This window comes from Chelonia mydas, chromosome 2 (assembly GCF_015237465.2).
Source record: "Chelonia mydas isolate rCheMyd1 chromosome 2, rCheMyd1.pri.v2, whole genome shotgun sequence".
Lineage (NCBI taxonomy): Eukaryota > Metazoa > Chordata > Testudines > Cheloniidae > Chelonia > Chelonia mydas.
This window is the reverse complement of record NC_057850.1, coordinates 215,064,297-215,079,628: the sequence shown is the minus strand read 5'-3', so window position 1 is coordinate 215,079,628 and position 15,332 is coordinate 215,064,297. Positions and strand designations below refer to the sequence as shown.

At 46.0% G+C, this 15,332-nt stretch overlaps 1 protein-coding gene across 17 annotated transcripts in view; it reads right to left on the bottom strand.

Annotated features, from left to right (window-relative positions):
* SGCE (sarcoglycan epsilon) overlaps positions 1–15,069 on the bottom strand; it is a 66,022-nt gene extending 50,953 nt beyond the window's left edge. For 5 of the 17 annotated variants that reach the window (XM_043541183.1, XM_037890656.2, XM_037890664.2 and 2 more), the window contains exon 1: positions 6,454–6,654. Coding sequence is in view for 13 of the 17 variants with exons in the window: in XM_037890656.2 (XP_037746584.1) it covers positions 6,454–6,619 (166 nt within the window). In the remaining 4 variants the exon portion in view is untranslated. Of the gene's footprint in view, positions 1–6,453 lie in introns of all 17 variants that reach the window. The other 12 variants (XM_043541177.1, XM_043541182.1, XM_037890661.2 and 9 more) reach the window with 8 other exon arrangements.
* Between the last annotated feature and the right edge of the window lie 263 nt (positions 15,070–15,332).

Here is a 15,332-nt window from a genome sequence, read left to right as displayed (position 1 = left end):
AATCCCCCTTTATTTATTTAAAACAAAACCTCTTCTGGCACATGACTTTTTCTCCCCTCTCTCCAGCAGCTCAATGGAAAGCAGCAGCAGGGTGGATGGGACAAGGGGAGAAGGGAATGGTAAATTCTAGCCCCATCACTGAAGAACCAGAATAAAGTCCAGGATGGGAGGGAAAGGTGGGCCACACTAGGATAAAAACGTGCTAACATTTAAAGTCTACTTGTGCTGGCTACACTAGGGTTTTAAAATGTCTTAGCTAATACATACTAATAGTGAAAAGGGAAAAGAAACAGGTCAGATCTTCCATGCAGGCATAAAAACCAGCCGCAGATTAGCCACTGGGCCAATGGGGCCTGTGCTCAAGGGCCCCGGCCAGTTGGGCACCCCTACGCCCCGACCCGCTCTGCCCAGAGCTCCTACCAGGGAGTGGGATCAGGGCGCGGGAGCTTGCCTAGCTCTGTCCACCTGGTGCTCCTGTCAGGGAGTGGGATTGGGGCACGGGGACTTGCCCCACTCCGTCCGCCCACATGTTGCTCCTGCCGGGGAGCAGGGTCAGGGTGTGGGGGAAGGAGCGCCAGGCAGGCGGGGCAGGACAAGCCCCCGTGCCCTGACCCCATTTCCCCGGCAGGAGTGCCAGGGAGGAGTGCAACTGCAGTCAGAAGGGGGGGGGGAGGGGCTCCCACTTGTTCTGGCCCAGGGCCCCACAAACCCCTAATCCCACACTGATAAAAACCAATGTAACTGGCTCCTGCCCATCATACACTCTGGAATCCAGAGGTGGGCAGGGGTGAGGGCATGGCCAGAGCAGGCTGTGTGACAACAATCCCCAGATGGTGATGGCCTCTTGGCACTATCACCAGCTGATCTATATTACAGCAGCTCTTAGACTAGAAACAAGCAAAGAATTTTCAGGTTTGGAAGATGGTAATGGGTTTAAAGGACTAAATAAAAACACAGTAAAGTCAACAGAAGCAATCAATGTCAAGACATTGAAATGTCTGCATAATTAGTGTATTTTTTAAAATTGTTGTTATTCTCATCTTGACACACTTACTCCACTAACTCTCATTCCCCTTATTTAATTATAAGGAAACTGGGTATCTCTGAGGACTTCGAAATAAGATAAAAGCATTTCACATCTACATCATTTGTTCAAGTCCAGCCAAGCTGGTGATGACCAAAAGTTGACAGAATTGGAAAGCTGTTCAGTGGATAATAAGAAGTAGTTTCATTAGTTTCAGTTTCTTGTATGTGGATATTCAATTCACAGAATCACCATTACACATTTGATAAGTCTCAGTAAAGAAGCTAATGGCTAAATAAACATGGAACACATCATTTCAAAGACAGTACCTCCAGACTTTTCCTGAGCTTTTAATTTTATTATTAAAATAAATCATACCACCTTAAAATTGTTAAATCCTCAAGTGGGGCACAGTATATATACTATCCAACCCCCACTGGTACTTCAAATACCTCGCTTGATATTACATAAAAATATTATAATTACATTAATTTCAGAACAATTTATATTTACATTCTGCATATCAATATTGTGTCCACGGTAACTCTGCTGGGTTGTGGAGTCAAACAAGAAATGGTTAAGTGGCTGAAGAGTACATGCAGCTGGACCTCATGCACTTACCTGGCACAGCTGCTATGTATAAATGAAGGAAGACACAAGACATGGCCAGATTAGAAGGAAAGAACTAAAAGCTGTGTTTTTAAGATAGTTATTCTCCCCAAAGGAGAGGATGTTATTTTTTGGAGTTGGTTTATATCTTACAAAGGTAAGGCTATTTATTTGGACTTTGATTATACCCTGGAAAAGAGAGAATTTGAGAGTTTATTTATTTTGTAACTTTTTACTACCAGAAAGAGAGAGCCTACCCCATGATAAAAGCAAATAAGAATTTCTGAAGTTTAATTACAACATACTAATAGCCTTTAAATGTTCACTATCAACTTGAAGTCTACCTTTTTTTTAAAAAAAGTTAGCCACTTTCACATACTACATCTGGCCTACCTCCTCTACCATGACGTGATTTTTATGCTCACATTTTACTACTTCTGAAAATATGCGTTTCCTCTCCTCTGGTGCGATGTGAAAAACCTTGTGAAAATGCTTCTAAAATATTTATTTCTTTCTGTACTACAAAGTTTACTTTTTTATTCTTATGAGAATGAATTAAAATAGCAACTTTGTAAACTTATCCAAATGGGGGAAAAGACAAATCTAATGGATAAAAAACAAATGCAAGAAAATGTAACTAGGGAGTTTTAGACATCTGTGCTTTCTTCAAGTATCTGAGGGAAAAGAGTCGTATAACTATGACACTTCTCAGTTTGATTAGAAACTGTAAATCCACCTTTCAACTATCCAAAATAGTCTGTAATTTTTTCCAATCTAAATTATGCCACCACCCAAACAAAAGAAACTTTATTCCATAATTGCAGTCAAGCTAATCAGATGACTATTGTAAAGACTCACCCTTCTGTATCTACTTATCTGATTAATATACAACCTTGAGATACCAATCAATTTTTTTTATGATGAGTTATGTCTGCAGGAAGGACAATATGGGATGGATTAAGGCATGAGCACTAGTTGCTTAGGGCTGCTCCTCCTTAAGTCATGCAAGTAAGAATCTGAACTCCTACTTAAATTTCTAGCCCTCATGGTGCAAAGAAAATCCTGAAAAAAGGAAATGAACTAATTGATGCAGTGATGTCTGAATCTACAGATGGCCAGAAACAGTAGCTCTGAAAGTGCAAACTACTCCATTCTTTTCAGTGGGTGTTATTCCCAAGACCCGGTCCACTGCTTGTGTGTTCCTGCAAACATTATTCTAGTGATCATTCTGTGGTAGGAAGAGAAGAGTGCAGTGGGTCTAGCCCAGTTTCATAAGCAGATACGCCCCAGCTTCTGGAGTAAGTACTGGGGGTCTAATGTTTCCGCCACCGCCTCTCCAAAGGGGGAGGGGACCCTTCTTGCTGTTCCCGAGGAACCCATATTATTATCCCTGCCTCTACTAGAGGGGAGGAAGCCCCTGCACCACCACCCTAAGTAGAAGGGGTTGGGGAATGCCAGGGCTGTGGAATGGGGACAAGGTTGCAAGGGAACAGCCACAAGGGGATGTGTGCCTACGGCGCCAGGTTCCCTTAATCTGACTCTAAAGGCAATATGACTGATTTTATAAAAATTTTCAAAGAGAGAAATCAAGTATAAGGCTTAATCTTGGGATAATGTAGAGGTCTTTATCTCAGTCTCTAGTAAACTCTCTCTTCCCCGTGTCTGAAATCATGATTTCAAAATGCAGTCTAGTTTTAACAGCAATTATTGAATTAATAGTTCTTTGAAATTACAAACATTTTTAAAGCTTGTTCTACCACAATATCAAGAATGTTAAGTCTCATCTTCCCTGGCTTTGTTGGAGGACTTCCAAGGGCAGGGGGAAGAGGTCACAGATGGCCATTGTTAACTCTCATATCTCAAATGAAGAAATCGAGGATTCTGAATCTTAAAGTTCATTAGCCAGTGGAATTAAATGTCAACAAAAAAACTCCTTGAAACTGTAACTAAAAATCCCATACCCTTTCACCTTTTAGTCTCAAATGATATACCTTCAAGTCAACATGCTTTTTCCAGGGTAAATAAGACCTTTTATTTCTGAAATAAGCTTTTTTAAATCTTTGTTATTTGTACATCATAAAGAAGCAAAAAGGAAAAGAGCCTGGACTTGTGCTATTGCAGATCAACAGCTATAACTAAAGGAGAGAGTAAAATCTTAATTACCCAAACTTGCAGAAGACAACACTTCAAGCAATGCCCTTAATCAATATGCAGACCATCAACTAGTATCAGTAGATGTTGCATGCACAGGTTAAGAGCAATTTAAAAACAAAACAATGCTTCAGTGTATTAGGGGATGTTGAATGGCTTCCAAAAGCCTGATTGATGTGCAAATAAGAATTCAGAATTAAGTGAATATCTTCAAATATATAACCCTGAATGAGATAAGCACTGGTTATCTGAGGACAAACCGTCTGTGACATGCTACCTGAGTTGAGATCAGCAGAGAATCCTAAGGCAAAGTCTCTTTGATAACTGAGGGTCTTCTGTTTTGAACTCCATAGAGTAGTGGTCACCAGAGGCCAGATTTATTAATCTTTCAGGTTCAGCAAAAATCCTTTAAACTATTAAAGAGGGAGAGGTATGGGATGGTTACCTTATGGGCAGTTCTGTATCTTGTGTGTGAACTCAGAGCACAGGATGACATCTATAGCTATATTTTGTAATAGGGGTGGCCAAACTAACTGATCCTCCAAGCCACAAACAATAATCTTCAGAAGTTTGAGAGCTGGGCGTGCCTGCTGGGGCTCAGGGCTTCAGCCCTGCTCTTGCTGAAACTCCAAGCGCCAGCAGGCACCTCCTGTGGGGTTGAAGCCCTGAGAACCCCTTCCTTCTATAGCAGAAGTCTCTAGCCCCATCACCCTGCTGCTGCAGGACAGATGCCCTGAGCTCCCCCTGCACCAGTCTGGTAGGTGGAGAATGGGGGTGTGGCGAGGGGGCGCCACAAGCCGCACTTCCACTGTAACAGAGCTGTATGTGGCTCACGAGCCACAGTTTGGCCACCCCTTTTTATAAAGTTGAAGAAACAAGTAAATGAAGCTAATACTGCAATAAATACAGTATTACACAAGTTTGATATAATGTAAATAAATGGCATCTGCATGCTAAGATACAGCTCTTATTATGATGCAGTCTTTTAAACCACACATAGTTGCCCACAACTGTGTCCTATACCTTGCTCACATGGGTTACATTGTCAGACTCTTTGAATAAAGCAAGGCTGTAAAGCCTAGAATGGGTTAGTTTTCCACATTCCCACTCCTAAAAACCTTTAGAAGTACTAGATTTAAAAACAAATGCTAATGTTGTTTTAATTCTATGTAATTTATCCCTTCTGAAGTTAACCCTTCATTGACTACACCACTTATATCCTGCACACTGAGCCCATATTTTTTAAATATTTTAATGCATGTGGTACTTATCATATTTAAGGTAAGTGATCCCAAATGCCACTGCTTCGTAGTTGGAGAGAATTAAATGCAAATAAACTTTTGATCACAACAAAGGGACAGAGAAACTATGTGATAAAACCACCATGCCAAACAGCTATATACTTTTTTTCACTCCAAAATCCTGGTCCCCTAATGATAAAGTTTATGGGAGTGGCTGCACTCCTTTAACCTTTTTGGTAGAGTGGCCTAACACTTTCCTTCATAAGAAATGTCTCTGCTTAAAGAGACAATACCTTTTGTGACAGGACTCTGAAAATAGTATGATCATGTGATTACAGACTGTTACAAACATATGCTGAAAGGAGCAGAATAAAAGTTGCTGTACAACCTTAATTCTGGCACTCTAACTTCTGAGTGCTTGACACTGGTGGGACCATAATATTCTTAAGTCTTTCTTGTATATAATTTGCACAATGGCAGAACATGTATGTTGCTTCAGACAGAGCTCGAAGAAGTGTCTGCAAATCCTATGAGGTCATGAGAGGTGACAGGAAAACATACTCTTTGTAGCCTTCAATAAAACTAGATCTATGCTCGCTACCAGAATTGAGTACAGGGATCTCTTTTAAATGACTGTGCCATCGAATTCTCTTCATGCATCACATCTTTTGTTCTTGACATGATTACCTACAGCCTGTTAATCTATGGACCCATGCATACCATATTCATTACTGTGGCATGAGGGTACCTCTCTCTAATGTACGTCATATCCAAAGTGACAACTACTCCTAAAATGGGAATGTTACTCCCGGTGCAGTGGTTGGGGTGGGGAGGGGCTGGCCAGCAATATGTTACATGGAAGGTGGCCATCACATCTAGCATTCCTGTAGATTTTTATAGCGTCAAGCTGCTGTTTTATAGCGTCAGCAGAAGCCTAGGGGAGGGGGCAGTTGGGGCTGTGTCAATCCTACAGAGGCGATGCACTGACACCGAGGCTCTGAGACCGGCTTTGCTGCAGAGACTCCTGTTTTCCGTAATGAACTGATGATCGCAGGGGCGGCTGCCTGCTAGGGCCAGGGGGTGCTGCTGCGGCTGCTGGAGGGCCAGGCAGGGTTAGAGGGGCCGAAGCTGCGCGCGGGGAGGGGACTGTGGGCGCCGCTACTTGAAGGGGAGGTGGGAGGTTTCAAAGGGGAGCCGCTGCTGCCGCTGCGGGGTATCGAGGGGTCGCTGCCCTGGAAGCAGTGGGGTCCTTGTTGCAAGCAGTGAAGGGGGGACCGCAGGGAACAAGGCGGGCTCGAGGGGGCCGCTGCCGGGGATTGAGGGGTGGCCGGCGAGGCGGGTCGGGGTTTGGGGCGGCCAGCGAGGGGCTCAAGGGGGGACAGCGGGGCCGCGCCTGTTCGATGCAGTGAAGGAGCCGTTGCGACCAACCTGTCAGCAGGAGGGTGGTGAAGGCGCCCCCGCTCCTCCTGCTCTGCGGTCGGGACCCCGGCGGACAGCGCTGCATGGCTCCTCGCTCCTCCAGCCGCCGCCGCCGCTGCTCCTGCATCCTCCGCCCGCCCGCTCCGTGCCGCCGCCTGACACCAGCCAGCGGCATCCCCCCGCCCCTAGTGACGGTCTCCAAGCAGCGCCGGTCGGTCGCCGCCGCGGGGCATGCTGGGAGGAGCCGGGCTCCCTTCAGGCCTGGGAGCGAGCCAATGCGCGCCCCTGAGCCGCGCGGGCCGAGCTCGCGGCTTGAGGCGGCGTCTCGGTGGGGGCGCTCATGGGATTGGGGGAGGGGCAGTAAGCGCCCTCAGAGGAGCCTGGTGGGGAGCCCCCCCTCCCAGTCACTCAGTGCCCTGTTTCGGAGTCACAAGTGCCCCTGGCCACGCAGGCTCTGGCCTGTACTTAACCCTGAGGGGGAGCCCTGAACTGACTCCTTCCATCCACTGCCACACTGGCACAGAGCGGGCAGGATTTGCCTCGCCCTGCAGCCCCTCCGTGCCACCGCAGCAGGGTGCAGATGGATTCGGGCACCCGGCTGGGTTCAGCTTAGGGTTGCCAGGAGTCTGGTTTTAGACCGGAACGCCCGGTGGAAAGGGGACCTGGCGGCTCCGGTCAGCACTGCCGACCGGGCTGTTAAAAGTCCGCTTGGCGATGCAGGACAGGCTCCACACGCCTCCTGGGAAGCTGCCGGTTTCTTAGGACAGCTATTGGGGCTCTGCACTCTACCCCCAGCGCCAGCTCAGCAGCTCCCATGGGTCAGGAACCGTGGCCCATGGGAGTGAGGGGGCGGTGCCAGTAGGTGTGGGCAGTGCCCAGAGTCATGCGGTCGCGCCTCTGCTTAGGAGCCAGAGAGAGAAGCCAGAAGCTTCCTGGGAGCTGCTTGAGGCAAGTGCCACCCAGAGCTTGCACCCTGAAACCCCTCCTGCACCCCAAGCCCAGAGCCCATACCCCCTCCTGCACCCCAAATCCTGGCCCCACCCCAGATCCCGCACCCCCAGCTGGAGCCCACACCCCACCCGCTCCCTAAATCCCTCATTACTGGCCCTACCCCTGAGCCCGCAGCTGGAGCCCCAACCACCTTCCCCAACCTGAAGCCCTCTCCTGCACCCCAAAACCCTCATCCCTGGCCCCATCCCTCAGACGGAGCCCTCCTGCACCCCAACCCTCTGCCCTAGCCCAGAGCCCCCTTCCACACCCCAAACTCCTCAATCCTGGCCCCATCCCAGAGCCCACACCCCCAGCTGGAGCCCTTACCCCTGTCACATCCCAACCCCTGCCCCAGTCTGGTGAAAATGAGCGAGTAAGTGGGGAGGGGAAGAGGGAGTGGGGTTGGAGTGAGCCGGGGCATGGCCTTGGAGAAGGGGTGGGGCAGGGGACAGGGCAAGGGTGTTTGGTTTTCTTCAAATACAAAGTTGGCAACCCTAGTTCAGCTCATGCCTGTGCTCAGCTACAGAGCAACTAACTCTTCCCATGCTTGCTGTGACAACTGAGCCACAGTGACTTTAAACAATCCTTTACAAGTAGCAACAACACAAACTGAAGGGGAAGAGGCAGCTCAATGGAGGGAGGGGTGACTTCAGCACCTGTCCACATGGTGTCTCTATGGTGTCCCCATCCCGGCCCACCCACATTTTCCGGTGTCCAGCACGAGCAGTGAGTACAGGAGAAACCCTGCATGTGCTCCTGTGACCCATGAGCCCCTTAGTGGCAGCTGGCAAGGTGGTTACAAGAATATCCTGATCCTGGTGTGTCCATTCTGGTTCACCAAAGACTGTCTTGTGAGGTGTTAAAGGAAAGCCAGGGTCATGCTGCTCATTAATGTCATGAAATGTAGGTACAGATACTATGAAAATATGTTCCTAAAGCCTGTATAAAGGCAGAGTTGACAAACAGGCTTCTGCCAGATAAAACATTTTTTTATCACCTATCTCTCTTGGTCCACTTACTGTAAGGTGACACAGTGGGGAGTCATTTACATATGAAGTCAGCAGGGGGTTATGAAATCAACAGGGAGGGGGGCACGTCAGAGAATAAGCTATGGAGGAGAATCCTGACTCTGAGATCCAGACAATGAGTTTTGGGGAATATAAGGAGAAGGCAAGGAAAACACCCCTTTCTCCTGTACTTAATGAGGCACTATGCCCCATATTCTTCATAGAGATATTATGAAATGAGTATGGCATAACTATGATGTATTTTATGCAAGATAGATCATGTGAGACATCATTGAAAAAGTTATGATTTACGAATATGATTATCCTATTTGTATGCATGTATCATTTTGATATCTGAATTTAGGAATATTGTCTATGCATCTATTACAAATGTGTTCCTACACCTGGGGAATGCCCACTAGGCAGTATGCAATCACTCTAGTTGGCTGGCTGGCTGGGAAGGGCCATTATGGAGAACAATAGGCCTTAGAAGAAGTTTATCTCCCACCAGGGAGCCTTCCTGAGGACGCTACAAACAGCCTCCAAGTCATGGCTGCTGTGACCCTACAGGGACATGTGACCAAGTCACCTGGTACTGGACTCCATCTTGGAAAACCAGTGTTTTTCCACTGACCAAGCATGGGAACCAAGCTTGGAGACAAAAGGTTTCTGCCCTATGCAAAAGCTATTTAGGCAGGGGAGTGACATCATCATGGTTCTTCACTGACTCCCTGCCCAAAGGAGACTCTTGGAAACACCTGAAGAACAAGGACTGGACTGGGGGAGAAGGGTTGGACTAGACTAGAGGGTTTTTTTTAGCCTGTGAAAGGAATACCTGGGGTTTTTAAGCTGCAAGCAAGGGCAGCTGGCTCCTTCAGAATCCCTGCAACCAGCATAAATCATCATTCAGGGTGCGAAGTTGCTTCATATCCAATCTCTTTAGTATATTAAGCTTAGATTGCGTTTTTGTTTTTTTGCTAGGTAATCTGCTTTGATCTGTTTGCTATCCTTTATAATCACTTAAAATTTATCTTCTGTAGTTAATAAATTTGTTTGTTTTATCACAAACCAGTGTGTGGAAATCATAACTGGGAGCAGAAAGCTGTGTATATTCCTCTCCACATTGAGAGAGAGGGCGAATTTCATGAGCTTACGCTGTACTGTTCTCTGTGCGGCACAAGACGGTCTAATTTTGGGTTTACCCTCCAGAGGGTGTGTATTTGTGCATTTGAATACTGGACAGTTCCTTAGCTAAAGCCTTCCCATGCAGAGCTGGGTGTGTCCCTACCTGTATGTGTGATAGTGAAGGTGGAGACTGGAGCCTGGCAGAGGGCTTGACAGGCTGGTCACAGCAGTACAGTGAAGAGGGAACCCAGGTTGATGGGTCAGGTGGGCTGAGTGGTACCCCAGTTCCAGGTGGCACCCTGGGGGGGAACCCATCACACTTACAATGTAATCACACAATGTAATTACATTAGTGAAAGCTGGATCTCAATCAGATTTGGCTGAGACACTGCAAAGGACATATGGAGTGAGATAAACTTCTTTAGACAGAAGGTTAGCCAGTTAAATTTAGTTCTAAAAAATCGCATTATGATTTTGTTTTATATGAAAACAAAAGAGCTACATTCTCCTTACTCATCTCTTGAATCTTTGATAATAAACTTGTTGTTTTCACTATACGTTTACCACAACACTGAGACACTATACAAGGACCCGATCCTGAGTTGAATCAATCAAACTTGTGTGTACACTGTTCCCTTGTGGGACAGCAGGCCTGGTATTACTGTGAGTGTTCACTAGATAAGAGGCTGGATACTGTACAGGAACACTTCAAAGGGGCTTGGAGCTGGGGTTCACCTATTGTTAACCTGCAAACAAAAGTAAGGCCTGGCATAGTCCAGAGGCGATTGTTTGGGTGGCTAACAGGCTGGTGGTATTAGGGAACTGACACCCAGTTAAGCACAAGGAATTCTTCCTTTACTGGAGGCAGGGGAATAACAATGTGACTCTCAGTCCTGGATACCCTGAGAACTGTCACAGCTTCTCACTAGCAGTCCATTGAACATGTAGGGCAGATTTAGAAGTCAGATGGCCAGATCCCAAAGTCCTTGTTGTATGGTGACAGTAACATCTTATATCTAATGTGCCTAAAATCAAGTTCCTCATTTTAAGGTTACTCTAAATAAATGTCTGATTTTTTTTTTTAGAATGTGTTGAACACCTACACTGGTTCTGATTGACTTTAATGGGAGTTCCTTTAAGGAAGGTATTTAGGATATGGCCCAGAAGTTAGGCCCCAATCCTGCAACTGAGCACGCTGACTTGCTGCTTCGTACCTTCAATTAGCAAGGGCACCATATTTACCAACTCAATGTCCTGGTCACCTTGCTCTGTCTCGCCAAAACCACTCAACCACTTGTGTCACTCAAAACCAGTAGCTGCCCAAGACAGTATCTGGTAGCACCAGAAAGAAGCAACATTTGCTTCTTTGTGGGGTGGTAGTGAGAGGCTTAACCATAAATGTTGAGTGATTTGTGGTAAGATTGTACTAGTAGAGAGTGGCCATAGACATAGTGGAGGAATTGCTCTACTCATACCACCACGAACAGTATTTTGTTTTGTTTTTTACTTCTGCTTAGCGTATTCAGCTTCCAACAGGGCTCTCCTGGCATAGGAAACTGTCCCTGTAACAGAATTACAACCAATCCTTTCTTTGAAGTATATCTTGTATAGTGGCTAGTAGTATTTCCAGACAAAGCAATCTAATCCGATTTTTTTTCTGTCAAATGGTTTTATGGTGCAGCAGAGTCTCACTCATTCTGCCTTATAAATTGGCATAGAGACTTTGTTATTGCTACCAAATGGGGACAGAACTTGGATGGAAGTTTATCCTCCCTATGAATTGTTGCACCACATTTGCATCTACTATAGCCAGTATTTCTTGATTGTCTTGACTTTGCTGTACTGCCTTCAGTACTACCAATGAGAGCATGTGCCTTGTCAGTTGATGATGATGATTGAGTCACTTTCTGGATTTAACTTTGTTCTTCTCACTGTATCATAAGAATTTCAGTGCATGTCCTTCTTGCACTGTTCCTTCACTGACAATGAGGCAGTCATCTGCATTTTAAAATAATACAGCTATTCCAGTACCTGGTTGAATCTTTGCAAGATCTTGGTTTCATGGTTTATGTCCAATAATCTTAGCATCATAGATAGCTGAGTGTCATCATCCTATTAGATTCTTCATCCAACTTTGTGCTGTCACAACCCACTGATATCAGACTGTAGAGAGTCTGGCAGAATATAGTCAATTGTGGGTAGTAGGTAGTTGCATCTCTCTAGTGCCTGATGCAATGGTTTTGGGTCTATGTGGATCTGCAATTTGCCCAATGTCTTATTTACAACCACATGCTGCTTATCCAGGCAGTGTTGGTATTTACTGCTGTGATGGTATCCTATCTTAACAGATTCAAACACCTGGTGGAGTCACTCAGTCACATTGTTGGGGACACTGGGGCATGGTCACTAGGTAACTCGAGGGGATGGAAGACCACGAGTGTCAATGAAGGCCCCTCGCATTAGGCCCAAGTGTCCTTGGCCCCCCCTCCCGCCTGTAGGCACTCGCAGCAGCTCTGCGTACTAGGCCCAAGTGTCCTTGGCCCCCCCACCTGGAGGCACTCACAGCAGTTATGCTAAGGATCTGCAACAATATGTTGCAGAGTCAGACTGCCTGAAACTAAGCAAGGCCAAACAGGGCAAATAGAAAAAAACAATGCTGAATAAAGCAGCTTTATGTATAGTTTAAAAAAATAATACAGAGCACAAGGGCACTAGCTGGAAACTAAATTGGCTGGCTATATAAATACTTAGGGCAGCTTGCTATTAAATAAATATGCTAAATTATATATATATATATATATATATATAAAAAAAAGCCTGTGTAATTTCCTGCTCTGGGTGCAGGATTTGAAATTTTATTCTCCCTGTACCTTTTTGCAGCTGCAAATAAACTTTTCTGCTTCTCCACCCCGTTGTAATTATTGAGTGTAGCATACCGAGTAGCGAACCAACTCCAGCTGTTGCTTCGCCTCTCGGCACTGGATGCCGGCAACAGCTTTTGGCATCCCTGGGTGGGCGACGAGGCTGAGATTTAGCCTTGCCCGGACCCCTCCTGGAGGTCGAGGATTGCGGCGAGAACCGACGCCCAGTGCGCGTCGGTGAGTTCATCGGGGCCTCGGAGCAGACGCGATTTGATCGACCCCGGAGGCACAACGGTGCAACGCACTCATATAGTGGAGAAGCAGCTGTGGACGACGGTGAAGAACCGGTCCCTTAGACATAGGGGTGGAGAGACAGCTAACTGACAAACTGGGTCTCCGGGAAAAGGAGGGATGGTTCCATTCCCCAGAAGGGAAGGTCCTCTTACCAAAGGTCCTAATCCGGCCAGTGCTGCAGAAACTACATCAAACCACTCATGCTGGCAGGGAAGCACTTATCCAGCTAATGGGAAAATACTTTATCACTTCCGGACTCCAACCCCTGGCTGCCCAGGTACAAGCGGACTGCTTAGTCTGCCAAAATAACCCCCGACCGGGACATCCTGTGCCACCAGCCGCCCTAGAACCCACTCCGGGCCCCGGACAAGTGTGGCAAATAGACTTTACTAAGTTTCCCTGGACCCAAGGGTTCAAATATGTCCTTGTCATAGTGGATCGGTTCAGTGGATGGCCAGAAGCCTTCCCATGCCGTAATTGCACTGCCAGAACAGTGGCCCTCAAGTTTGTTAAGAAGATCATTCCTCGCTTTGGACTCCCCCTGTGAATGGAATCTGACAATGGGACACATTTCACGGCAAAAATCATTCAAAGCATCTCACATGCCTTACAAATCCCCTGGAAACTCCATACGCCCTGGAGACCGCAAGCCAGTGGGGTAGTGGAGTGTACCAATCAGACCTTTAAACGGCATCTCTCAAAAGTATGCCAAGAAGCCTCACTGCAATGGCCTGATGCTTTGCCCCTCGTCCTACTCCATATCCGCGTTCTCCCTAAGGGTAAATTAGGGATTAGTCCCTTTAAAATTTTGTTTAAAAGGGCATGGCCTATGAATAGCACCCCAGTTCTGTCAGGGGAATAAAAATTAAGTAATGTTTTTTTGTCACAGTATGTGTGTTCCCTGTCTGCTGTTCTTTTGTCTCTTCACAGGTATACCAAGGATTCCCAGCCTCTCCCCTTGGACTCTCCCGTCCACTCCTTATAGCCCGGTGACTCCGTGCTTGTTCATACCTGAAAAGACAAGCCTCTCCAGAAAAAGTGGAAAGGACCCTATACCGTCCTGCTGATCTCCCATACAGCGGCAAAAATCAAGGGACACAAAAACTGAATCCATCACTCTCGTCTGAAGGCAGTACCCGCCCCCTCGTCAGCAGAACAGTGGACCATCCAACCTGCTGACTCCTCATCTAGTAACGATCTCGGGCTAAAGCTACTGTTTAAAAAACACAAATAATGGGCACCTTAATGCTAAAATGGGCCCACCCAGGTACTGGAAACCCTGGGTTAAAAAGACTCTGGTAATAATTAATTGGGTAACATTAATAGTCTCTGTATTGGTATTTCCAAACTGTGCATATCGGGAGCATAACTCCTTTGTTTCGCTTGCGCACCATGGTGCTACTTTAACAAACCAGACTAATTGCTGGGTATGTGCTCCAACTCCATTGTCCCCCAAAACGGGAATGCCCCTTGACATGCTGCCCTTGACCCTAGCAGAATTAGCCACCAAGCAAAAAAGAACGGACTCGCCGTTCTGGAATAAGACCTCTTTACAGCAAGCCACCTATCAGGACCAGAAGTATTCAGTTGCAGTACTCACTAAAAAAGTGTTATGTTTTACCCGAAACCAATCTGATCACTATGAGCGTCCTGTTAAAAAAAAGGTCCTGTGTTATTACACAGTGAGCTAATAGGTATTAAATAAAAACCAAAAAAAAGGCCAACAGTGTGGGTGTAATGGTTCCTCCCCTTTTAGAAAAACTCTTACAAATACTCTTACCACAAAAAAAGGGTTTGGAAATATAACTTGCCGTCCAGTTAATATCTCCAATGTAGCAAGCCAATGGTGGATTTGTAATAGTCCCCATGGCAAGTGTAATTTAAACGGCACAATTAAAAACACCCCCACTTGTACCCAATCAAAAAAATGGAATGCCCCCTTAGGGGCATATAAGCTGTTTAAAAAAAACAGCCAAAGCAGCCTTAAAAATCCCAGGAATCCCCTTAAAAAACAGTCCTTACTGGGCCCTACAGGGTCACTATTTTGTATGTGGCCAAAAGGCTTACAAGGTGCTGCCAGCCAACTGAACAGGTAGCTGTTATATAGCTCATAAAGTTCCTCATCTATCAATAACTGCCACACTGCCCAAAAAAAAAAAAAAATTAAAAATGCCCAAGACACTTCTGTTAAGTCACAAAAAAAAAACCCTGCAGCAACTAACTACAGCATTAAAGGGCAATATAAAAAATTCCCTCACAACCGAGAAACTTGTAGGGTGCTCTGTACTAGAAATAGTGCCACTGTTTACCGGGCCAGCCATGGCATGCATAGGCCGCTATACTATAAGGCTGCAAATGGTACTTAAAAAAAATTGCCTTAAAGATAAAAAACTCGGTGGTTTATTTAGCCTGCTATTAAAACTTCTTTCCTGTATTGCTTGTATTACTGGTATTATGCTGTGCAGTATCATGTGTTAAGGCCCTTTTGCAAAAGTTAATAAGTCATTCTCTTCAGGGCTATCACAAAGTGCTTATGCAAAGTCCTATTATAAAAAAATAAGTAGCCCAAATAAAAAACCTCAAAGCCAAGGTTATTAAGTGTTGTCAAAGG